At 38.2% G+C, this 25,929-nt stretch overlaps 1 protein-coding gene across 1 annotated transcript in view; it reads right to left on the minus strand.

The window, feature by feature from the left end:
• Nucleotides 1-768: 768 nt before the first annotated feature.
• The window catches only part of LOC131043951 (uncharacterized), a 153,411-nt gene continuing 128,250 nt past the window's right edge, over nucleotides 769-25,929 (minus strand). The window contains exons 5-9 of the mRNA XM_057977210.2: nucleotides 16,966-17,066; nucleotides 16,715-16,791; nucleotides 3,520-3,594; nucleotides 1,385-1,447; nucleotides 769-1,284 (exon numbers count right to left, since the gene is read on the minus strand). Of these exons, the coding sequence (XP_057833193.2) occupies nucleotides 1,158-1,284; nucleotides 1,385-1,447; nucleotides 3,520-3,594; nucleotides 16,715-16,791; nucleotides 16,966-17,066 (443 nt within the window). The 3' untranslated portion in view covers nucleotides 769-1,157. The remainder of the gene's footprint in view (nucleotides 1,285-1,384; nucleotides 1,448-3,519; nucleotides 3,595-16,714; nucleotides 16,792-16,965; nucleotides 17,067-25,929) is intronic.

Below are 25,929 nucleotides of genomic sequence, written 5' to 3' on the forward strand. Positions count from 1 at the left end.
TCAACATCCTACAATTAATAAACAGGAGGTTAGGGCTTATAGGGCCACTCTTGCACAAAAGGAACCCTATTCAGTGCTGGAAATGGCATGGGAAGGATACAACAAAGCTAAATCATCTTACCACTCTGCCACAAAAAAGAATTGGTTCACTTATAGCTTCATCCACCTGCCCAACAGGAACAAACTTTACCTCTACACATATGAGGAAGCTAGTTGCAATTCTAAATGCCTTCAAACTTCAAGATCAGAAAACTCCTAAGCATCAACGAACTTCAACCACACACTAGGATGTTGATCATAAAATTGCTAGACAAATTGACATGGGAAAGAATTGTGTTTGGTTACGGTTACAATGGATGATCCCTAGCTTGATATACGGAGTGGCCCAAATTCAAAGAGCTCTTTTGATATTAATAGCCCAAATAAGGCATAGTTGAACTTAGTAGTAGTACTATATATTTCTATACTGAAATGACAAAAATGTTGAATAACGAAATCAAAAATATCTATTTTTATTGCTGCTATACTATTATAGATATGTAGATTATATGAATGTCTAAACTTAAATTTGATGCGACACATAGCTAAACTTGTAAAAGTTTGAGTTTCCATATATGTGTGTATTGTAGTACCCAAAAAAAGACCTGAACTACTATCCCTGTAACATGTCCCACCATCCTTTGTCACATATAGAGTATAATATATCAAGAACAATCTAAGATCAAACATAAATAGTTTCACGCCCACAAGAAATAGAGCTCTGAAAAATGATCGACACAATTAACATATCTTAAGCCATTAATGATTGCAAAAGCTCAATTGTTCCAGTTAAAGGACTTACATATCCTTCTATTACTCGATATGAAAGACATTGATATAAAATATATACTATTTTGCACAGATACTATGTCCACTACTGTAAAGTCCAATCCACTACACTGAATTTCATATTTCCTATATCCTACTTCCGCAGCTTATTACCAACAGAACTTAAATGTCTGGAGGAGCTGAAGCCTTGTGTAAAAGACATCCAAGATTAGTTTGGTACCTGTAAGGTCTCTCCATCTCAAATTTCAAATGTAATGACACTTGCATCATCTGTAATATGTGCAACAATAATTTACTGCCTGTCTTTCCACCTGACAGTTCAATGCCTTCTACTCCATCAGTTCAGGTGCATATCGCCTTACTAGCAAATCAATCTTTTCAAATAATTGCTTGTTGCGAGGCTCCCCCAATTGTCTTACCATCTGCTTCCAACGCTTCTTGCAAATCTCACCAGACCTAATCCATTCAAATCAATCCTTAGTTAGAGAGTGCTATAAATTTTCTTTTCAGGATAAGCTTCTTTACGGTCATATGCAGAAAGAAGCATAATACCTACCTGCCCTTCACAAGATCATCCCAGTCAACAGCTTCTTCATTAGATGCATTTGTCTCCAACAACCTGCATGCAAGTAGATTTAAAAGAGCAATACCTCTTAATCATCAATCTCATATATCAAAATACATTTTTAATACCCAAAATATTTTTTTTCAGTAAAAGATATAGAAATGAGATCTACCATCCTGGACTACTACAAGGACCACCAGCTAGGAGCCTATTACAAAGCAACTAAACACTCCATGTTTTCAGAGTACGGATCAATCTATTTTCTGTGATAGAGCAAGTATAGAACCAAAGACACATTAGAGCGGTCTTACCTGTGTGAAAATGACGAAATAACCATTTGTTTGCCTATGTGATCCTCTTAATTCATGTCCAACTTTTTTGGTAAATTCAAAAGAACTCCATGGAATTTGCAAATATATCAACTCCAGTATAAATGAGGATTAAACAATTATTGGGATAACTGACCAGATCAAGCATCTGTAAGATATAAGTATGCCGTACGGAAACTGGCTATTTTGTGTGTAGATTTTCAAATTTCAGGCCCCATAGCCAAAAAAGGTGAGATAGACAGCCAAATCAGAACACAGCTGATGCTAAACATAACTGAACATAGCAGTTTGCTGTCTATGCCATCTCACGGAGCTAATGACAGAGAATAGCAGACTCCATAGCAATTCAAAGTCTATTGAACAACCTCCATTAAAATGTAAAGAATCATTTAAGAAAATGTTTTATATGAATCTATCCCTATTTACCCATGTCCTACCATAATCTTTGAATTTCTTGGACATGATCTAATACATTCAAGTTTTGGCAATGTTGACACCCTAACTTTTAGTTTCCCCAACAAACTCAAGTTTTGGCTATATGTTGACACCCTAACTTTTAGTTTCCCCAACATAAGTTTTGCATATCATATCACAATGTCGTGAAACTGCTAACAGAATTCAAAATTAGCAGTTACAAGATTGCCAATTTGCAGAAAGACTCTAGATCTAAAATTCACGATAAACATACAAGACCATGAAGAAATAAAGGTAAAACATGCAAGATGATGAGAAGAATGCACAAATAGCTAGGTATTTGCTATTTATTTTATTTGATTTACATTCACACTAAGTTGCAGAAAACTTGGAAACTTGCAATTAAATTGCCCTACACCTAAGATATTTAATTGGAGACCCCCAAGAATAAAATAAACCTATGTTTTAGGAAGATCAAAGGATCAGATTTGGGGAATAATTAAAGAGGAGAATTAAGAAAAATAAAATTGCTATTATTAAATAACTGAGAATAGAATTAAGAACAGGTTAGGTAGATATTAAAAACACGACTTATCGAACTCATTATCCACATACTAGAGGAGCATTAGCTTTTTACACATTGAAAGGAGCAGAATTTCAACAGGAATCAGAGGTTAAGCAATACAAAGATTCAATAAGGTACAATAAAGATTGGAAAGCATATGAAAGTAAGGTCTAAATCTTTATGAATATGGACTGTGAATTCCTGTTTGTTTTTAAAGATCAAAAAAATAATTAGAAGTTAATCAATTGTGATTTATAAGTTATAGTTCTTATAGGTAAATCTTGAGATTGAAAGATAACTTATAGGTAATGCTGCGTTGTGGGTTAGTTAAATAATTAAATTGATACTGAGTAGAGAATTTAAAAGACATTAAAATTTTTGCCATATTTTAATAGTTCCTCACTAACATAGAAGCAAATGATTGATACATGTGGCAGTTCGGGATAAAAATTTCATAAATACTGGAAAAGTAGGCCATCTTGCTAGGAATTTTGAAATTGCTTATCACAACAGAAAGCTTATGTGAAGCATTGTGGTTGTAGAACTTATCCCAAGCTTACTGATGCATTAAGCAATTTTGAAATCCAATAATTAGTTTAAGGAGTTACACCCACTGCACAGTGACCAACTAGTTGTGACCTAAGATTCCCAAGGTATCAAGAGAATCTACTATTTGTGACCTAAGATTTCCAAGGTATCAAAAGAATTTGAAATCTGATCAACTGTGAATGGCTAGGTGACTTATTAGATTTTTTGAACTTTACTAATTTTTTGTACAAAACTGCAACAGGGATCAATGTTCTTCCCAACTTCCCTACCTTCTCAACAAAACTTTGTCATCCCCACTCTCCCATAGGCCAGCCTCTATCAGTGAAGATACAAAACTACCATACCTGCAGAAATGGAGAGCACCACGTATATCAGCTGCAAGTGTCTTGCAAATTACATACTCTTCTACATTGAAAATTGAAGATTTCTGAATTGAGAACTGAAAAACTCATCAAACCACGCAGGTTTCAGATACTTGGCATGAAAGAATAAGCATAACATAAGTCAATACATGAATAAAATATTTTATACTTGAAATTAACATCACTTGTATTCCATGCACATAACTTGGCACGAAAGAATAAGCACAACATAAGTCAATACATGAATAAATTATTTTATAGTTGAAATTAACATCACTTGTAGTTGTATTCCATGCACATTACACTAAAATTTTAGGAATTTAAGAATCTCAATCCAATGCAGTATAAAAAAAACAAAGATCACCCCCAAAACTTTTTAACCATCCAAATAATTCATGTAAAATAGTACACACCATTACTTATTGAAAAAAAAAATAGTACACACCATTTCAGACGTTCAATAGTTCACATAAAACACAATCAAATAAGCAACGTAATCAAGATTACATGTGCTACTAAGCCTTTTAACTAATAAAAATGTTTCATATCTACTGCAGAAACTTTCTCTACCTGTAGTGTGATCTTAAAAATTGGGCAGAGCCTTTATACACTGAGTGAGATCCTTTATGTGGGAAAGGTAATCTCCATGTGCATATTTTGACTGGAAATAATGTTAGAACAAGAATATTAGACAGAAGAGATGATGAAACTCCTTACTTCAACTCAGGTCACCCTTGATGACTCTGTGCAAATTGTAGAGACACATATGGCTAAACTCCTTTATGTACAGTTTACTAATTGAGGTATACATGCCCATTTCTCAATTGCTTTGCGTGCACTTAGCCTAATTCTGCCAGCAGTTGGACTTTCTCATGTTGATCAAAATTCCAACCACATTCTAGAAAACTGCACAAACACATAGTTAAACTCGCACATATATGCTTTCCTAATTGATGTACAATTGCATTCCCAGTTCTCAAATGCTTTGCATGCACTTGGCCTGATCTGCCAGCACTCGAAATCTCATGTTGATCCAAACAGGGTTAGAAAAACAACCACATTCTGGACAACACATCAAGATGATATCTTCCTATCACTAGAGGGCAAACTGTTGGTACATGCCCAAGGTTTGCATGGCAGACAACTTAGACTAACAAACAGATGAGTCTAGCTAATTACCCTGCAGGTTATATAGAACATGCAATAGAAATTATAACACATATAGAAACACAAATATAGCTAACTAGATGGGTCTAGCTAATTAGCAATATAGCTCTTCTATTCATCACAAACAAGAAATTATACAAGTGCATAATGTTGGACTTAGAAACCAAAACTGTGTATACCCATGGACCAAATCCAAAGATGTATCATTTAGCATTGATAATGCATGTTACCAAATGAATCCATATAATGTCCAACCCCACAGGAATCAAACAAACGTGAGCTATAGAACAAATGGTTACAATTAAAAAACCTTTTGGTTCCAAGCAGCATCATTTACCAGTGTATGCCAGGGATGCGTCATGTTGACGTGCGTTTTGTAACCACGCCCAACATAGAATAAAGTTTCCCAACGGCTACCTTATCCTCTCTTGATCAAAGCCAAAATGTATGCTAAGATTCAGGAAGATCATACGATGACTCCAAGGTTTTGACTGCATACTAGCAACTTCGTGTGGATATAGGCTCATGTGGTGATGTAGCTGGTAATCCAAGGGGACTTACGCACACTTCGAAGAAGATTTAGACATTTATAACTTTCAACGAGATTTTTCACAAATGATTTGGCTATGAGTGGCCCTTTTTTTGGACTTTTCGATTGCATAATGCTGAAAGTAAAAGGGATGGGGTTTAGAAAAAGCTACTCTAAAACTAAGAACTCAATAGATAGCAATGTTTAGGATAGGATCAACCGTGCTTCACTTCACCACTAGCAGACAACTACATGAAACTGGTGCAATCTTTAGTGGATGTGTTTACAAGATTCTAAACCGCCGATGAACACCATCAGAGAACAATGTTCATCCAACAATTCAGGTTAAGCACACACATAAAAATGGCTCAGTCCAATCTTGCACCGTTGATAGAAATCATCGACCAACAAAAGGCATGAGAATACGATCTTCTCCTTAGAACATTGCAACCAACTTCGTTCACCCAAGTGCTTGAAATAAGTCTACTCTAAGTGAGGAAAGTGAAACCATGCAAGCTATGAAATAAGACAAGTATACACCATCAAAGAACAATATTACAGTTTATTACTTCAATAGCTTATCGCAACAATCTCATACAATCTCCCCCTTTACAAATTAAGGGGTCACCCCCTTATATAGGCCTTCAGCCTTGATTACATGAAAACCCTAATTAGGGTTTGACCCAAACTATTCCACACATGATGCAACAAGGTGGGAATAAACATTAATGACCCATCATATCCACTATCAATAAATTACATTCCTGCCAAAAATGGCATCCATTGTGCATTAAATGCACCACTTCTTTCAAATTTGCCCAATGTGTAATAAATACTCCATCATGCAATAAATCGCACATTATGCCCCACCATGTAATAAATGCTCCATTATCTTCACCATGCATTGACTCAACCGCCACTTGGTAAAATATTTTAACAATGAATGCGCCACTACCTCATGCAATCAAAAGATTCTCGTTTAGAATTGGACGACCACTATCTCGCTCATTAATTGCGAATGCAATGAATCTAGCAATGACAGCCTCCAATTCCCCTACGGGGACACTTGGCACATTCTCCATCTGGAATTCCAACAAGGAAATATCCTCTTTGCACTTGGAGAAAAACTTCTCCCAATCTGTCGTTGCCTCTTAAGTCTTCGGCATCGTGTTGGAAAACAAGGAAACATTTTCTAGATGTGCCTTGGAAAATGATTCGACAAAGAAATATTCATGTAACCTGCCCTTCAAGAAGTCAACTATTAACTCATCCTCAATCAACCTTCTAGCAAATAATACCTCAACTGTGTTGAGGACTTCTCCTTGTATTTTCCTGACTGAGTCCCTCAAAGATGTAGACTCCTTGCTAAATCTTTCAAAAGATTCCTTTCCAAGGCAGATAGCATAGAACCACTATGGGAAGTCATAAACATCATTCTCCTGGACAACCTTCCCATCAATCAACGTCTATCTAGGAATTTTCACTAATGCTATTAGTCGCATAATAGTCAAGGCTTGGTAAATATGCACATCCTCCCATGAACTATCCGCAATCTCCAGCTTGTTCAAGATATCCCCAATCCTCCATTGAAACTGAGTCAAGTCTTCGATGAATTTTCCAGTTGAAGCAAAGACATCTTCTACCCACTCCTTAGAGCATTGAGCTCTTTTCCTAACTTCTTCAATGCCATCAATAGATTCCTTAGGAAGTGAGGAGGTAAGTACAAAGAATGGATCTTCCTCTCTAAGTGGATGCTTAAAACTCCGCACATATTCACATAAAGCCCTATTTTCGCCCTTCAACTTCTTAATTTTTTCTTTCATCTTTTTCATTTGTTCCTTCATTGCCAAGGAAGAATCATCAAAATCTTCCACCACCTATGCTGTGGAAGCATGCCCTAAATTGACTTCTCTGATCACATACTCATCGGGAATGATTTCACTTCTATCTTTATCTATTCTAGGCTAAGCCAAATGTAATGTTCTAGATCCTGACTCATCCCTTGTAATCTTTGAAAACTTCCTAGCTGCCTTCTTCTCTTCTGGTTTGTCAATTCTACTCAAAAGTTTTTCCAATTCCTCCATTTCTTCTTCTGGTTCTCTTCTCATCCTTTCCGTCAACCAGTTTGGAGCGGCTGTTGGCTGATCCTGAACTTCCATGTGCACTTGCTCCTGAGAAACTCCCTCCAAGTCTCCAAGAATTGTTTCTACAAAACCATCTCGGTCCTATTGTTCTGGATTGGGAGGAAGTTCCTATCTTTGAATTTCTAGTTGAACAGGCCTGTGAGAAACACTAATGCTGAGCATGTCTTGGGCTTGTACATTACCAGGAACATTGTGTTGTGGCTGATTCCTTGGGACTTCATGTGCAAACATCTCAACTTCTTGCACACTGGACGAACTAGCTGGCGATTGTGCTTCCTCTACCCTCGGCCTTTTCTGCTGAGGCTTTTTTGGCTGGACTTCCTTTCTCTTCTTTGTTCGCACCTTCTTAGGAACATTCTTCTCTTTACTTTGCTCAGCTTCTGCTTGCGAAATTTCTCCTTCTTTAGCTTTGGCTTGAGATGACCCCCCTGTGGCTTCACTATTGGAATCCAGGTTTCCCATTAATTGGTAAATCAGGCAAACATTTCCAACCTTCAGCCTCGTGATATGCTAATCAATCCAATGCCTGGTGAACTTTCGGACTGGTCTAGTCAAAACATCCAGTTCATCAATTTTTGGCTCCAACCAATCCGGAACCTGAATAGGCCTATCCTTCAAATTTTTAAATTCTAGTTGAACTACATTCCCATCCTCCTTGACCTGATCCAACACCTGAATTACTTCACAAAGTTTGATCATGTCAAGGGACAACCTGGAGAACATTCTCTTTCAAATTTCAAGATCATCCTTGGCGTTAGCCCAGTAGTCCTCCATGTGGAATTTGTGCTTGAACTTCACTCTAACAACCATCCTTATTTTGTTGTACGAATCAAAGTAGGATCTGGTCGTTTGGGATGTCAAGTGATAAAATGCCTATTCATCTATGCAATTCTCAACTGCCACCAATGTCAGACCATTTCTATATAATCACCTACAACAATAGGAAATTCAATTGAGAGCTTCTTCTTCTGAATTTTGTCGTAGGCAATCAACTATTTGGTGAGCTCCAACAGTACCATTTTGTCTGTCAGATACCTCAATAGCTTATGCGGCAAAAAAGAGAATCCTTGGACCCAGATTACGTACACTTTGGGAATAGAATATATCAAGCTTTGTATTTCTATATCGACATTCTAGCTGCCTGTGACAATCTTGTATGGGGTTCATCTTGTAATAATCTAGTTAAATGCATGGTGAAGGTGTCGTTGACTAACTTGAAAGATGCAGTGTTGTACAGATGTAACTATGGATAGCATTCATGAACCTTCAATTGACTTGGTCCACATCCCATGGGTCCCTTTCTTGGCAAGCCATCAAATTTTCCCATTCTTGCTAGTGAATAGATGACATATGAACTCATGTAAAAAGATTGGGTATGCTTTTGCTTCAAATCGTTCAGCTACTCATGCAAGTAGTGGTTGATCAATCTTACCCAATCCACTATCCCATTGCCTTCCATTACTTCACTGATGAAGAAAAACATCCATGTTTCGAACATGAAGGCATGTGGACATTCCACAATCCTACTTAACATCATCACTAGATCAGCATAGTCTTGCTTGAAGTCAAAATTGGTGATTTGTTTGGGCATCTTGGAAATATGTGGCCTTGACTTCTGCAGCCAGACTTTGTTGATTATCTCAGCACATCTTTCCATGCCAGCATCATATATCATCGTAGCTCTATCCTTGGTTCTGTAAGTCATGGATTGGTATGCTAGAATCCCGAATGTCTCTCCGATAGCTTCCGCGGTCAAGTTAGCCAAAAGTTTGCCATCTGATGCCAAAATTACTCTTCTTTTAGGATTATAATGCTTTGCACACTCCAAAATTAGCTTTGGGCAATGAATGGCTGGAGAGAAGCCAGCAGTTGAAACAATTCCGCTCTTGACAAACTTGATAGCAATGGCTGACAGAGCACGTCTAGCTGTTCCAAAAATCCTGTTCCGGAACACTCCCAGCTGGAAAGTTCCTAAGTTGGTGTCGCTGATTTCCTTCCACTTCAAGATAACTTTGGTTCTGGAAGGAATCCTTTGAGCTCATTCTTGATCTGCCCCTGTCGGGAAGTGCTTTCAGCCTTGTTGGATTCTGCCATTCCTACAAAACAAAATAAATTAACATAAAAATCATTATAAGGAATTTAATAAATTGATGAAGAAGGAATTCCAACATCTAAATTTCCAATTTGGAATAAAATAGAACCTCTACGAACAAGAACTTCTGAAAAAATAATAAATTCTTTGCTTCTAACTTTTCTCCACCTCTTTCTAACTTCGAATTTCTCCAAAAACCTATGTGAGAAATGAATTCCAATCCATCGTTTAAAATTTAAATAGAATTTCTTTACCAAACAGCTAAGTTGGCAAAAGGTTAAAATTGGCAACTACATTTAAAATGTGTCATGTTTCCCTCGACAACTCGCCATGCAAGCAGGTCCCGTGATCAAAGTTGAGTTCAAAATGAAAATTTCCATAATTTCTTAAATTATGTGTCATAAACGTAGAATATTCCCTTTGCATGTCGCCAACTCACTGATTGTGAAAATCTTTCCATTCTGGATTGAAAAGGATATTTTGAAAGATTCTCCTTTTCTGAAGGAATTTTGTCAATTTTGTCCACTTGGAAAGAAATCCTACTCGTCTAAATTTTTGGAGAGAAAATTCTTGGAGAGAATTTTTTTATCCTGAAAGAAATTTTTTCGTGTTTTTGAGTTTATCTTGTTCTAAAGGAGATTTTTGTCAATCAATCACTTTTCCTATTTTTTAGGAACTTTTTCATTTTTTGAGCTCTGAAATTCAGGAGAGAAAATTCTCTCTTGGCCAATTTTTCCTGTGCCTTGGAATATCTTCATCTTTGGCGGAATTTTGAAATTATTTCTCCCTTGCCTGGAATTCCATTCTCAATTTTATCCTTGAAAGAAATTTTGTCCTTGGGGAATTTTGAACTATGCAAGAATTTGTCTTTGGAGAAGGAAATTCTCCTCTTCCTCACTTTGGCGCTCCTTTCCTGGACTGGGTGCTAATTTCAACTCCTGAAGGAATTTCACACTTGGAAGGAAATTCCTTCCGTACCTCTATCTGGTGCTCTGCCCTCGATTTGGGCGCTAAATCCACCTTGTGCAAGAATTTTGGTGTTGAGGAAAAATACCTCCTAACACCCACTCTAGCGCTCTAACCAAGACTTGGGTAACATTTTGACAATGTTCGGGATTTTTGGCCTTGGAGGAAAATTCCTCCACTACCTCATTCTAGCACTCATGCATTGACTTGGGCGGATTTTTCATGCGATGGAGGATTATCTTGCTTGGAAGGAAATTCCTTCCCCACCCTATTTTGGCACCCTTCACCAAGCTAGAGTGCATTTTTGACATTATGGAGGAATTTTGAAATTGCCTTGCTTTTCCTCCACTACCCCTATTTGGCACCATGACTCTAACTTGGGCACTAAAACCATGCTCTATAGGAATTCTTTGCCTTAGGAAATTTTCCTCTTATACCCCTATTTGGCGCCTCAATCCTTACTTGGGCGCTAAAACCATGCTTTGCAGGAATTTTATACTTGGAGGAAAATTCTTCCATTAACCACATTTGGCACCCATTCCCAAGATAGAGCGCCATTTTCATGATGTGAAGAATTCTTTGTTTTGGAGGAAAATCCTCATTTGGCACCCATCCTCCTTTGGAATCCACTTTGACCATGGTAAAGGATTTTTTTTATTTTCCTCCCTGACTTGGCCATTTTTTCACTTTTCAAGATTTGGATGCCACTTTTGGATTGAAGTGAATTTCTCTGCCTTAGAATATTTTTCATGCTTTTTCCACTTCAGGAAAGAACTCCACACTTAGCCATTTTCCTTAACACTTGTCTACTTTTTCAGCTTTTTGGATTCAAACAAAGATTTTCAGGAATGCTCTACCTTCAGTGTCATGACCACTACCTAAGATGGACCTAAATATGGGCAAATCGGGATAGGATGACACTTACTAAAAATAAAAATTACTAAAAATAAAAACTACTAAAAATAGTGAGTTTGATGTTTGGCCAAATAAAGACAATCCGGGACGCGGTGAAACTTACTAAAAATACTAAGTACTCAAAATTTGCTCAAATTTCACTAGTAGCTTCCTTGAAGACCCTGACTTCATTGCAATGTTCAGATTTTCCAAAACCCTAAGGAAAAGACCTCAAACCTAAGTCTGAAGGGCAAAACCCTAAAATAGATAAAACAAGTTCCAGACTTAGCCAAATTCACTCAAACGACTTGCAAACTTGATCAAATTTCATCAAAACACTTGCAGATCGAGGAGACCGAAGGGATTGCTTCGAAAAGACCCAAAGAACCAAAACCAAAAGACCAAGAGGACCTAAAATAGTAGGGGGTCCCCATTTGAAATAGACAAAACAAGTTCCAAACTTAGACAAATTCGCTCAAACGACTTGCAAACTTGATCAAATTTCATCAAAACACTTGCAGACTGAGGAGACTAAAGGGATTGCTGCGAAAAGACCCAAAGAACCAAAACCAAAAGACCAAGAGGACCTAAAAAAGTAGGGGGTCCCCATTCGAAATGGGGTGATGTGTGATTAGGTCACAACACATCCCTGTGATTTTTATGCAATTTTGGGAGCGAGGGATGTTTCAAGGATGGGGTCAGTGGGACAAAATGTGCCCTCCCCATTCCAATAAAATTAAAAGAAGGGAGCATCCTCAGGATGTCTCCCCAAGGTGGGGATCCATTCACATGCTTGTGTGTCCCAGGGAAATGGCCTGCTAATCCTGCCATCCCCGTGACATCTCAGCTATCACAGAAATTACCAATGCTTAAAATTTTGAAGGGGAAAATTTCAGTGTTTTCAGAATCTTAAACTGTAGAATATGTTTCAGCTGGACTACACATAGGATTTTGATTAGAAGGTTTGTTGACAGACTGCAAACTCTCTGTTTGTTTAAATACATGTATTCTAGTATTCAATTTCATATTGAATTTCTCTAGAATTTCTATCTAAAAGCTCTAGTGAAGAGAGTGCTCCTAGAAAATTTCATTGTCTTTGTATATACTATCTGTTACTAACAATGTATTTGTTTTGTGGCTGGTGGAAATCTGAATGCGATATAACTTTCAAACATTGTAATGCTATTATAATATTCATGTAATTGACATTGAATTACCAATTATCAGCTGTGTTTTTTATTCTGTATTTAAATTTTGTTTATTGTTTTGTTGTGTCTGTGTGTATAATTGTATATTAGCTACCCCCTCCACCTGTCCAAGAAACTCAAATAAACACTCTGAAATAACAACTGTTTGAATTGCTCAAACCATTTCTTGACCTGGAACATGAATCGTCACTTGTCCCTTTACAAAAATATGTGTTACATCAATGCCTCAGTTTTGACTTCTTGCAAATATGGAACTCAAGATAATGATGTGGATTCCACGATGGTACTAGTGTTGTGAAGTTTCCAAGTTAAGAAATGCTAGCACTCATATATTGCAAATCTCAAAAGGAATTTCCTTGAAGCTACAAAACTGACTTGTGCTCAAATTATTTGCCAACTCTTAAAAAGCAATGGTCACACCTTTTGGATAGCCAATTGAAGAAACTGCACTTACAGTTGCTAAGAAAGTATACAATTTATCTTAAGTTTAAATGATTTTTCTTCATCGCCACTCACAACAAGAAGTTAGTTTAATGATGACTGTCTTCAGAGGTGTTGTTGATTAGTTCATCCTTTCTTGTTGGAATAAAGTGTATAGGATCCAAATCAAATAGAAGTTGAACCATTAGATGCTTAAACAAGGGTGGCATTTATTGTTTGAGCAATTCATGTTGAACATAGGATGCATGCCCAAGCATGGGAGAAGATTTATGTCAAATGCATTCTCACTAGCATTTCAAAGTATAAAGAATATAGAATAAGTACCATATTGCAATGATTGAACCTTTGTTGGTGATCTTTTAAATGATTTTCTGCAGATGTAACCAAATTTTGTCACCATTTTGAAAGTGTAGCATCCAATGTGAATCATGATGTCCCTTGTACTTTAATTATTGGCAAATCAAGACCTGGTATCTTGAAATGCTAGAAAAGAAGTTTGGATGTCTCTAACACGTTGATGTCATCTCACACGCAACAATGATCACCATTTTCAAGAAACAATCAATTAAAACAAGCATAGCATCATGTCAATGTTTATCAACAACCCAAATAATAAATCCACTTTGACAGATTCTCACGGTCAAGATGGAACTAGGAATTGTGTGCAGATATCAATTCATAGTTAACTAGTTTTACAATGTTGCAAGGGGCAAAACACTTGATACCCTTGCAAATTTCTATGAACTTGGACAACTTGATACTCTACTAAGGGCTTATAGTGACAACTTGATACCCTTGCATCTTTCCATGAACTTGGATAGCTTGTGGTCAACCTTAGTAAAACTACGATCATGATTTTCAAAACCTCCAACCAGTTTCTCTCTAGACTTCATTTTTTCTATAAGTCTACCTCTCACTTGGTGTCCAGTTTTATTATCCTTTAGAATGAAGTCTACCTCTCACGTGCAACTTAGCAAGGGCTCTATCTCTCTTTCTATCTTGGAATGTTAATGTTTCTAGATCCATTTCCAAAGGATCCTGTCCATGTTGCACCTTTCTAATACAAACATCAAGGCTACAATTTTATATGGTTTAGAGGTTTGGGGACCTAGCTTGGAGGTCATTAAATGGGCCTGTATTGAGAGGGTCTAAACTCTTATTTTGCAACATATAATCAATACAAACGGACAATTCCTCAGCATCATCCAAGCTGAATTTGCCACCCAACCAGTACACCTTGAGACTATCTTCAAACTTGCTTTCTACATCCATAGACTCCAACCTATTGTGGCCTCAACTTCTAGTCATGAGAGATATCCATTTCTAGCACTCTGGCACTATTGGTACTTGGAGACTAGGTTGTTTCTTCTTTCTATTGGCATCTCTATTGGTAGGCTGCCCCCTTTCATATACTCCCTAGATGCCCCTAGCTCATTCCCACAACTAGAACTACCAAAGACAACATCAAATCGAATATCCAAACTACCTAGGTCTTCCCCCATGAGAAACTCACCACCAAGCTAGCTTTCTATGCCAAGCATTTCTTATAGATGGTGGTGTTACAAGTACAATTGTCGTTGCACCAAAAGATCGACCTATTAATGCTCAACACAACCACTAGACTTATAGAATCCATAGGAGGCGGTTAAGCCATGCCACAAACCCAAGCGTTGCGCTGCACAACACAAGGAGACCAAGGGCGCACACCTTGCAACAACCCCCCTCCCACCCCCCAACGCAAGCGAAGGGTTTGAACTTGTGACCAAGCTTTGATACCACTTGTTACAAGTGCGGTTGCCGTTGCACCAAAAGATTGACCTGTTAATGCCCGATACAACCACTAGACTTATAGAATCCACAGGAGGCGGTTAAGCCATGTCACAAACCCGAGCGTTGTGCTGCACAACACAAGGAGACCAAGGGCGCACACCTTGCAACAGGTGGATTTCTTTTATTCACTAAGTTCACTATCTCCAGCATCACTAGTATCATAGCTTGAGGTTTCCCCTTAGCTAGTTGAGTGTGCTCTCACCAATTAAGGATTGAAACTAATCATCATATCCTCCATCAAGGTTGGATCTATCGTCTTTCCTCCCAACAAGAGGTCAAGACTGAGAAACACTCCAAGGAAGATTTCACTGCCTCCATAGGGACTCATGAAACAATCTATGTACTTTCTTCAATTATTCAAACAGATGGCACCTTGCTCTTTTTCTTCATGAATTCATCACCCTTCAACACAAATGCCTACAAGGGGGGAGGTGGTCTAGGGGTTGTTGAGCCCCCATGTTGATCACCACATTTTTCATGCCCACCCAAGGAACAAGCAACACAAAATGGCCTTTAGATACCAATATTTTAAATATGAAAGTTAATAGACCAATTACGCTACATTTCTCTCAACACACTATTATTACTCAATTCCTAGCCTACTTACTATCTTGCAACATGGCTCTACTCCTTCCCATCAACATGACTTAGCACCATTCCAATGACATGGATCTACTACTTACCAGCCATTCTCAAACCACAAAAGTTGACTCCTATTGCAAGAAGTTTTCTATTAAGGGAGCTACACTAGTCTTGGTTGTGAGGAGAGTTACTAAAGGAAGTGCTTCAATCCTCCCAGTCTATCACGACATAGCCTTCTAACCTTGGATACTCGCTGACAAGCATTATCTCTCTTAGTGACCAATGATGGCTCAAAAGCAAATAGGGAATTTAATGACATTTTTTTCTAGCCTTCACTAGCATATGCTTCTATAGTTCTTATTTGCCCTTCATGGCTATTTGTATTGCTATTTGTTAGCAGCACACTAATTATCTTATTACATGTACTTTTGTTACTTTGATTCTAGGGTTTTCTCTTCCTAAAACTGTTTATTGTCAGTTATTGTGACCTCCGGTTCTTTTGACCTACTTTTGGTCATTTGTGGAAATTAATACAATTTCTTTCTTCCTTCCCTTTTCTAGTTTGTATAGGCAGATGGACGGATTGATCCATTCAATCTTGATTATATATCTCCATCTCGATGTGTCATCAACATTATTGTCAACAATACTTTACCAAACCAAACTCGTAAAGGTAATGGTGAGAATTATATTTTGTAAATAATAGCATCACAAAATAATACAACATAAGCTATCAATATTTGTAGACAACACATAATTGGGTCAGAAATTCATTTCCATTGATACAACAAGTAATGTGCATTCATGGCTGTAATACAAGATGTAACAACATGCAAGAGTTTCGTTCCCTCAAAGAAATTCCTACATTTAATTAGTAGATAGACAGATGTACTAGTTGGACAACGACCATCTTGGTAGCAAATTAATTCCAACTGACGCACATAACCAAGCACACCACAATCCTAAACCATTTATTAAGATTAAATCACAGTATGATTTAATTATAAAACATAAAAAAATCAGTGATTATAAAATATTTATTAAATGGCTAGTAGTGTATGAGTTGTTTATATAAATTAATTTGATCTTACATTAAAATGACAATAAAATCCACAGCTTCTATTTTATAGCCCACCTACGCCTGAAGTGAACAGAAGAAGAAAAAATCACCTATTAAATATAAGCAACAAGAAATAAGACATTCCCCATGTTCTTAGATAATAAGTTGCCAACAAGTTCTAGAACCAACCATTTTTTGCAGCAAAATACATGATCTCGAGTTCCCATCTTATCAGCAATTGCTTCCCAATTGATGTTATCTCGGTGCTGTTACAAAATTCAAAATACAGTTAAAACCAAATGACTGACCTAAACAAATAGAAATGAGATGGCTTAAACTGAAAGAAAATCCCAAGATGTGATGTAAACTAAAATTTGTTCTCTATGAAGATCACTTATAATCAATGTTCCTAACACTTGAATTCAGTAAGAAAAACAAACCCGTCTGTGTGTACACTCTTGCTCCTTTTCTGATAGCTTAAGTTGCAAATTATAATGCACCAAATCAGATAGCCTTTGATACTCATCTTGAGACAAAGCCCCTGCACAAATAGGCAACATTAATCCTTAGCATCAATTCGATAGGATTTAAGACATTTAAAAATTAACATTTTCAGCTACTCAAAATAGGTAGTATTTCATGCCTCTTCTAACAACTAATTCCAAAAGAATCACAGTATTTATTGAAGAAAATGCATTTTTTCAGCATATATGTTCTTTTTCTAAACTTACCAATTGGTATTATCTTATCAAACTGGAAAATTGAAAATTGATATGGATTTCAAAAATCAAACTTAGCATCTATTATTCCATGCATAGGGCAATCTCCCTTCTTTAGCTAGAAGCATGGTTCCATGGAGTTTCCTAACGGAGGACGGTTCTTGGGGATAGGGAGACCAAGGGGGTAATGTCCCCTTTTCCAAATGATCATCCAGTGGAGTCATCTAGCCTATTTTATTCCCATAGGCTAGGGTAGAAAATTACAAGGGAATAAAATTGTCCCAATAAAATAAATCGTAAGGATAACTTTATTTTCATTAATTTACTTAATAGTGACTTAAGTAAAAAAAACAGTGTTCCGTGGTCGTTGGGGATTTCGGGGACGTGGAGACACAAGGATGGATTTCAGGGACGGGGGGACAAAGGGCCTAAGTTTGGGGATGGCGGGAGGTCAGCAGCAAGGGGGTGTTGGGGTGGTGGTGCTGATATATGTTGATGAAATAGCATCGATCAGATGAAGAAATCCTTGCCAAGAAATATATATATATATATAATAAATTTATATTAAAAGTTGATAACTATATGTTATCGGGTTAACAATGAATAATATCCGATTGCGTTTTTGTTTTGATCGGCGACTTGCTTAACATTAGTTAAGCGCCGATCATATGCTATCGGGTTACTAGACCCGATAGCATATTGGTGTCGATTCATAATGAATCGGCACCAATATGCTATCGGGCTATTAACCTGATAGCATACATTGCAGATTCACATTGTTATCGGTTGGCAATACCAATCGTTTGGCATAAACAAAACATTGATCGCTGTGTTAAACCCGATAAGCATACACCGATTCATATCGGTTTATGTGTAGAGGCACAATTAAGAGATGCCATGGACAGGCGTTGTGGAGACATGTCTGCCCATGACATCTCTCTTGAAGGATATATGTGCCTATTATTGTTATCCAAAGGACATCGAAATTATTAATGTCCTTTCTCCACCATCTGCAATACATAGAAGATAATTAGAAAATAGAATTGATATATACTGTGAGAAATATTTGCATTGCAATACAACATCATTACACATACCTTGATTTTAAATTGAAATTTGAAGAACTTTTACATGGTATCAGAACCTCGGTAGATCGAACCTTAGGCATTCAAATTTGTGAAAAATTCAAAGTCAAGAAGATATCTAACATCACATTTCTTCAAAGGGCCAGCACTATCAGATTTGAAGATAGACTCGAAGGAGGTGACAATTTCTTAGCATGGAAATTCAGAATTAAGATGATCCTAAAGGAGAATAAAGTTGAATCATTTGTAAGAGTCGAATCTAAAGAACCTGAGAATGAACCTGACAAAAAAACATGGTATCAGAGCCAGGTCCAAGCTAGGAGCACACGAGAGGTGTGGCTTAAGGGGGGATGTTGGTGTTGGAAATAAGCCACACCCGGACCAACGATGGACTGGTCCAAGAGGGGCCAGTAGCTCAGTGGTAGAGCACTCCAACAGCATATGGAAGGTCCTAGGTTCGAGTCCTAGCTGGTCCATGTCTCAACAATATAGTTATACATATACTTATAATACTTGAAAAACTAGTTGTGAAAAGATGTATAACAGTATAAGAATTACATTTCAAATGAAACTATAGGAAATTAGTAAAATATTAAATAGCAAAATTTGAAATACTAAATCTAAATACGAAGATTTCTTGAATGCTAATTGTTAAATAAAACGCAAAATGTAGTGAAGGGAGGCCTCTAATCATCTGCAAACTCCTCATCACAGGAATTGTTGGACTCCCCACAGTCAATATCCCTCAAGCTCACACCAACCAACCCTGCCTCTAAAGTGGTAGGATCATCCTCATCAATCTATGATGGCTCCTCTGGCTCTATATCCCATCGTGCCGCTGGACTCTCCTTGTACACAAGTGTCTTGCAGTCAATGAGACGCAAAGCACTATGTACAGCCGCAAGCTTCTCTGCTCTCTTAGAGGTAAGTCTGTTCCTCTTAACAGAGTGGATGAAGCTATATGTAGACCAGTTCCTCTCAACCGCTAAAGAATAGAAAACCAGGGATAGCATACGGAAAGCTAGAGTGGTGGCCAAAGATTTCTAACCATGCCAATTCCACCACAAAAGTGGGTCCTCCTGTGCCATCTATATCCATCTTTGCCGCATCTGAATAACCCCTAAGAGTGGCAAATCTTGTCCATTCAATGCGAATTATGTCAGCATCTCTAGAATCATACATTTTCTCTATGCACCTAAAGAACCCCACCTTCACCTCATCATCCTAAATCGGGTGTCACTCTACCCGGGCTAGCCTTGTACCACTTAGGATTCAAGGTATAGGCAATCATATGCAAAGGAGTGTTCAACTTGTCCCCTCTGCATTGAATGATTGCCCGAATGTGCTCATTATAGAATGTTAGAGTGGGGTCCTTCACTCGCACAACAACCCTCATCTAGTCAAGTATAGAGTCGATGCACTCATACACCTCTCCAAGGTTGGGTGCATCCCCATCCCCATCCCCATATTTGATGACCTAGAATACTGGAGAAATGACAGAGACAATGTAATTTGCATCAGTCCAAAACACATCACTCTTCACCATCTCCTTCACCCTTCTCCCCTACTCTGTCTTGGCCTCGGCCCACCTATTCCACTCTAGTCATAACCATGAGTTGCAATGCCTCTTGCAACTCAGTCATTCTCTCCAAGAGAATGAAATAGGATGCATATCTTGTCTCAACTGGTTTCAAGAACTCCTTCGCGAAGGTCCTGATGAGTGCATGTGAAGTGTGGTGGTTGCAAATAAACATCTGGACATCTCTTGCATCGCTAACCACTCCTCTAATCCAATCAATCTTCTCCATGTCCTTGAGTGCATTGTTCACAGCATGCACACAACATGGGGTGCACCAAATATGTCTATAGGCTGCCTCAATAAGTTTTCCTGCTGCTCTACACACATGGGCTACATTTGTCACTACTTGGACCACATTTTGTGGTCCAACCTCCTCAATAGCCTCCCTGAGGACCTGTTGACGTGTATTTTATACACCATCATACACAGAATAAAATACCAATAGGCATCTTATCCTCTCTTGAGAAAATAGTCTCTAACTGCTGAAGATTCGCGTAAAGGATCAGTTAGGTAGACTCCAAGGTTCTTTTAGTAGGGTCTCTACGTGTGGACAAGCTTCCAGCGGTATGATGTGATTTGCTGTTTCCTCCAAGGGGCCTTACGTATTCCGAAAGCTCAAGATTTGCTAAACTAAGAAACTTTTCAAAAATAACAAAAGAGTAGGGTTTGAGAGAGGTCTAATCTAATCTAACCCTATGAATGACTTAGTATGGACAAGACTTGGCAAGATTCAACCAACTTCAATTTTGCCATAAGATAACAACTCAATTGAAATTAGTGCGATCTTCTAAGATAATAAACTGATATCCAATGCATCAAAGATCATGGACACTACCACGAAGGTACATGTCCAAGATACAATAATGATTGAAGATTAAGGGACTCAAAGTATTCTCCAGTCGACCACGCAAGGCGTTCCTACAATCAGCAAGAAGCTAGTGGTTTGGATTACGAATCCTACCAAAGATCAAGTCTCACACTATGTCCTTCAAATTAACAAGCTACTTTGATTGAGCACGATTCAAGTAAATCAAACAACCATGAAGATAACTCAAGAAGTTTGCAACAAAACACCATAACTTCAATATTTTATTGATTTCCAAGTCATCGTATACAACAATTGCTTGAATTCCTCTCTTCAAAACTCAATCTTGCTACAAAATAAAATTGCTTCTAGCTCTAATCTCTCTTCTCTATTACATCAACTATTAACTATTACACTATTAACTATTACCAAATGAAATGAAAAATGGGGGTATAAATAGCATCCCCAATTACAATGAAAGGTCCAGATTGAAAGTAGATCAACGGACAAGATCATGACACCTAAACCCTAATTAGGGTTTGTTACAAATGGCCTCCTTTTTACTGAACAATATTAAATGCATAGCCAAATATTAAATTTTGGCACAAAAACCTAGGAGACATAAACCAATGAGAAATAAGATGTCATGTCATCTGTAACAACCTTTCATCTAGAATTTTACTCCCTTTCCAATTCTCTTTCTTAGCATATGCAATGAATCTTGTCACGATTCCTTCGATTTCTGCAATTGGAATCTCGGGAAGATTCTTCATACTCTCTTCTAAGTGGATGACCTGATCGAATGCATCTAGAAGAGCTGCATCCCAAGTAGATTCAAGTTCCTTTGTTCTTTCAATCAGGAGCATGGTGGCAAACATCTGATCATATTGCTCATCTGTAACATTTGCGTCCTTGCAAAATATGACCTTGATTCTATCCTCTAGCTCCTGCATATCCACATCTGTCTCGACCTCGATCCTTCTGCCAAGAATGGTACGAAGTACCTCAAATACTCTGTCCTAGATCGGATTGATCACCTCCTCAACTTGGCCACATCTAGTACTGATGTCTTCAAAGAAAACACTCTTCATATGGAGTAAGGTTGACCAATGGAACAAACTGTGAGATTCTCCCTCCAAGATCGTCTCCTGCGCTAAAATCTTCCTTGACGTGTGTCTAATAACTTTCAAGACAGGAATGATAACGTCCTTGGTATGGGTGAATGCAGCTACTGTTATCATCAAATTGTGGATCATCTCAAGAACCTGGATAGCCTGATGGATAATCTTCATCATCCTTGTTACAAACTCTATAGCCACTGTATGAGATCTATCCATCCAATTACTTGTACGTTGGACCATGTTCCTGAATCTTTCTGCTTCATTGATTGATTGAAGCGGCAATGCTTGTACTGGTGATCTAACTGGATCCTGACGTCCCAAAGGTTCATTGATGTGACTGAAATATGTCCTCCATGCACCGACCTCTCTCTCAAGCTTCCTATTCTTCTCCATTTCTTCTCTAAGCTTGTCTTTCAATGCTTCAAATGAATCGGTAGCATCATCTAAAGTCTGTTCTGTAGTAGATGGTCCTAACTCAAAAGTCTGTATATCATATTCTTCTGCTAGGATCTCACCTTCATATTTGTCTGCTGCCGGTGTAGCTATCTGCAATTTCCTGGATCCAGTCTCATCTCGAATCATCTTGGACATCTTGGTAGCCTTTCTCTTCTCTGTTACTTCGTGTGAACGTCCAACAAGGCTCTCTAAATCAATTGCATTGTCCTCGTCCTCTACTACGATCACCTTGGTTAATCTTTCCTTCGACCAATCTGGGATAATCGATCTTGTTTCTTGAACTTGAATCTCTTTATGCACTATTTCTTCTTGTCTGGGAGGAGATGTCATTTCATTGTCTTCTTTGTCTTCATCTAACTCATAGTCTTGGAGAGATCCATCTGGTGACCCTTGCTGTGCCTGTCCTTCCTCCTGCCTGTCGTTCTGTACCATAGACTCCATGGATTCTTCCACTTGAATTGTTCTTTTCTCAGGTCTAGAAGAAGTACCGGATGATCGATCTCTGTTAGCCTCTTGTTTCTTCTTGGAAGATTCTCTCTTTCCAGGTCTCTCTTTCCTCTTCGAACCTCTTGAATGGAGATTGCCCTCACTGGCACATCGAAGATTTCCTTCACCTGAATTTCTAGGATTAGGATTGCCTTCACTCACACTAGCTCCACCTTCAGCAGGTTTCTCTTCCAAAGTGAAAGTCATGGCTATGCCTTGTTCTCTCAACTTCTGATGTTGTATGTCGACCCATCTGCGAGTACAAGACAAGACTGGTGCCATCAAAGCATCTAAATCCACGACCTCGGGCTCATTCCAATCTAACCTTATTGTTTTGCTTTCTCGATCATAGGAAGACTGGATATGTCTGCCACTGTCCTGAGCTTGGTCAGCCACTCTGTATATCCTGCATTTCCTGATGAAATCCAAAGGTAATCTAGAATGCATTTTTCGTTTCACTTCAAGATCATCTAAGAGATTCATCACAAAATCTTCTATTTGGTACTCATGTCTAAACTTCCTGCTGACTGTCTCCTCTAAATGTCCATGTGGATCAAAGCTTTCTCTCAAAGCAAAAGATGAAAAAGAATACAAGGCTAACTCCTTCTCTGCGTCATCCATAGCTAAAGCATTAGGACATACCTCAACTGAGTTACCCAAAATGATAGGTACTGGAACTCCATTCTGATGTTTGTGTCTGAATGCCTTCACATATGCTGCCAACTGTCTTGTTACTTCAAGTAACACAATTCTGTCTGTCGGATATCTTGGCAACATGTACGGTGGTAAAGGACATCCATGCACTCTGATATAAGTGAACTTCGGAAACTGAACGAACCAAGCACCGTACCTCTTTATGAATTCTTGTGCATCCTGAGATAATCTGTTGTGAATTCCACCTTGCAACGTCCTAGTGATGTTCATCGTGAAAGTATCATTAACCAACTTATAGTTGCTCCCTGGCGGATGATGCAAGTAGGCATAGGAATCACAAGCTCTGACCTCGTCGGGTCCTCTTCCAATCAATCCTCTGTGAGGTAGTCCTGCGTATTCAACACTCCTAATCAAGGCATAAATGACATATGAACTCATGTGGAAGGACTTAGTAGCCTTGAGTCTCCTCAACTGTACGTCCAAGCAATGGCTAATCATCCTAGCCCAATGTATCGTACCTTTCCCTTGAACAATCACCTGGATGAAGTAAAACATCCACTTCTCAAAATAGAAGGCATGAGGGGCTCCTGTAACTCGGTTGAGCATGGTAATCAAATCTCTGTACTCCTCTTGGAAATCAATCCTGTGCGGTGTGTTCGGGACCTTGCTCAGACGGGGACGGCTCTTAAGTAGCCAGTTCTTATTGATAATGCTTAGACAAGCATCTGGATCATCTTCGTACATTGATCTGGCTCCTTCTGTGCTCTTGTATATCATGTCCCTGTGCTCTGGAAGATGGAAAGCTTCACTTATAGCTTCCTCTGAAAGGTACGCCAAAATGTTTCCTTCTTTGGACACGATCGTTCTGGACTGTGGATCATAGTGACGAGCACATTCGATCATCAACTCATGGCACTGAACAACTGGAGGAAAGCCGGCCGCCTTAATGATGCCACTCTCTATTATTCTCCGGGCGACAGGTGATGGCTTGCCAATGTAAGGGACCTCTCGAAACTTCTTCGTGCTAAAGTTACCCAAGTTTGTATCTCCAATGTGGCTCCACTTCGACACGATCTTGGTCTCCACTTCTTCGGTCTTCTGATCTTCTTTCATGAGAGCTGAGCGACTGGTGGATGCTCCCGCCTTCGGGGTCGCCATACCTACACAACATTTCATAATGAGAAGCTAGATTTTGCAATAAATAACATAGATTAGAGAATAAATTTTAGGAAACTTCATGATAAGTCTTTGAGTTATCATTTCCTAAAATGAAAAACGATTGAGCCAGGAATTCAAAATTCAAAATTCAAAATTCAAAATTCAAAATACGACGATGAATAAATAAAACAATAAAATCAAATCGCCATACCTCAATAGAGAGCTAACTCTAGAATGCAAAAAGAACAAAATTCGTCTAGGCAAAATTGAGGTATAGATGGTCTTCAACGTGATCTCCTTAAGATAGTAATTTCGCCACCTTTTGTGTCCTTGACGTAATCTTCAAATTCCCCTTTAACGTGATCTTCAAGCTTTGGCAAATTCGCTCAATATAGATTCGCACCACCTTGGAAGTTACTAGCGCCACCTTGGATTGATAGTTCGCACCACCTTTGATTAATAAACTCCAAATCGCACTTTCAAACACAATTTCGCACCTTCTTCCTCAAAATCGCATGTAAGATAGGTAAAATGATGATGTGAAAATAAAGATTTCACTCTCCCTTTATAGCGCTTCTCACCATTCACCCTAAGGCCGACTTGGTAAAGATAAAGCAATTTTAAACTATTTTTAACATAAATAACAAGGCCGACTCTCCAAACCAAGCACTCTTTTTAATTTTTTAATTAATTTAATAATCAATTATTAAATGCCATCGTTTTTAATTAATAAACTTCGATTTTTTTACAAGGCAAAAAATAATTAATTAATACCAAGCGCAATATTTAAATGCCATTTTTAATTAAAATATCGATTTTGCTAGCATTTAAATAAATTCAAAAATGTTTATTTGAGCGCCAAAATATTTTGAAAATGGAGTATACGTACCTCATCGCCCTGGTCCCTTCCTGAGGGACAGGAGCGATCCATCATGTTGGTCTCGATTTTTGCATTTTTGGCGTTCAACCTCTGCATTTCCACGTTCAAATCATCATTTTTGTTGGGTCCTTCGAGCTTGACTGTCTTGCTTGTGCGAACAAGTACCCTTTGATTTGATATCGCCCTGGTCCCTTGGAGAGGGACGGGAGCGATCTTCATGTTTTCACGTTGATCTTGCATCTTCGAACTCCAATTTTCATCATAAGGCAAATAATAACATCGCTTGTTCATTCCATGCTCGTCCCACTTGCTTTCACAAGACAATTTGATGTTTAAAGGATCATCGCCCTTGTCCCTTGGAGAGGGACAGGAGCGATCCTCATGTTTTCTCCATTTTAAGCTTAAATTGGTAATATTTAACGTCCATTTCCCTTTGCATCGCCTTCCAAATGATTTCTAAA

This window comes from Cryptomeria japonica, chromosome 1 (assembly GCF_030272615.1).
Source record: "Cryptomeria japonica chromosome 1, Sugi_1.0, whole genome shotgun sequence".
Lineage (NCBI taxonomy): Eukaryota > Viridiplantae > Streptophyta > Pinopsida > Cupressales > Cupressaceae > Cryptomeria > Cryptomeria japonica.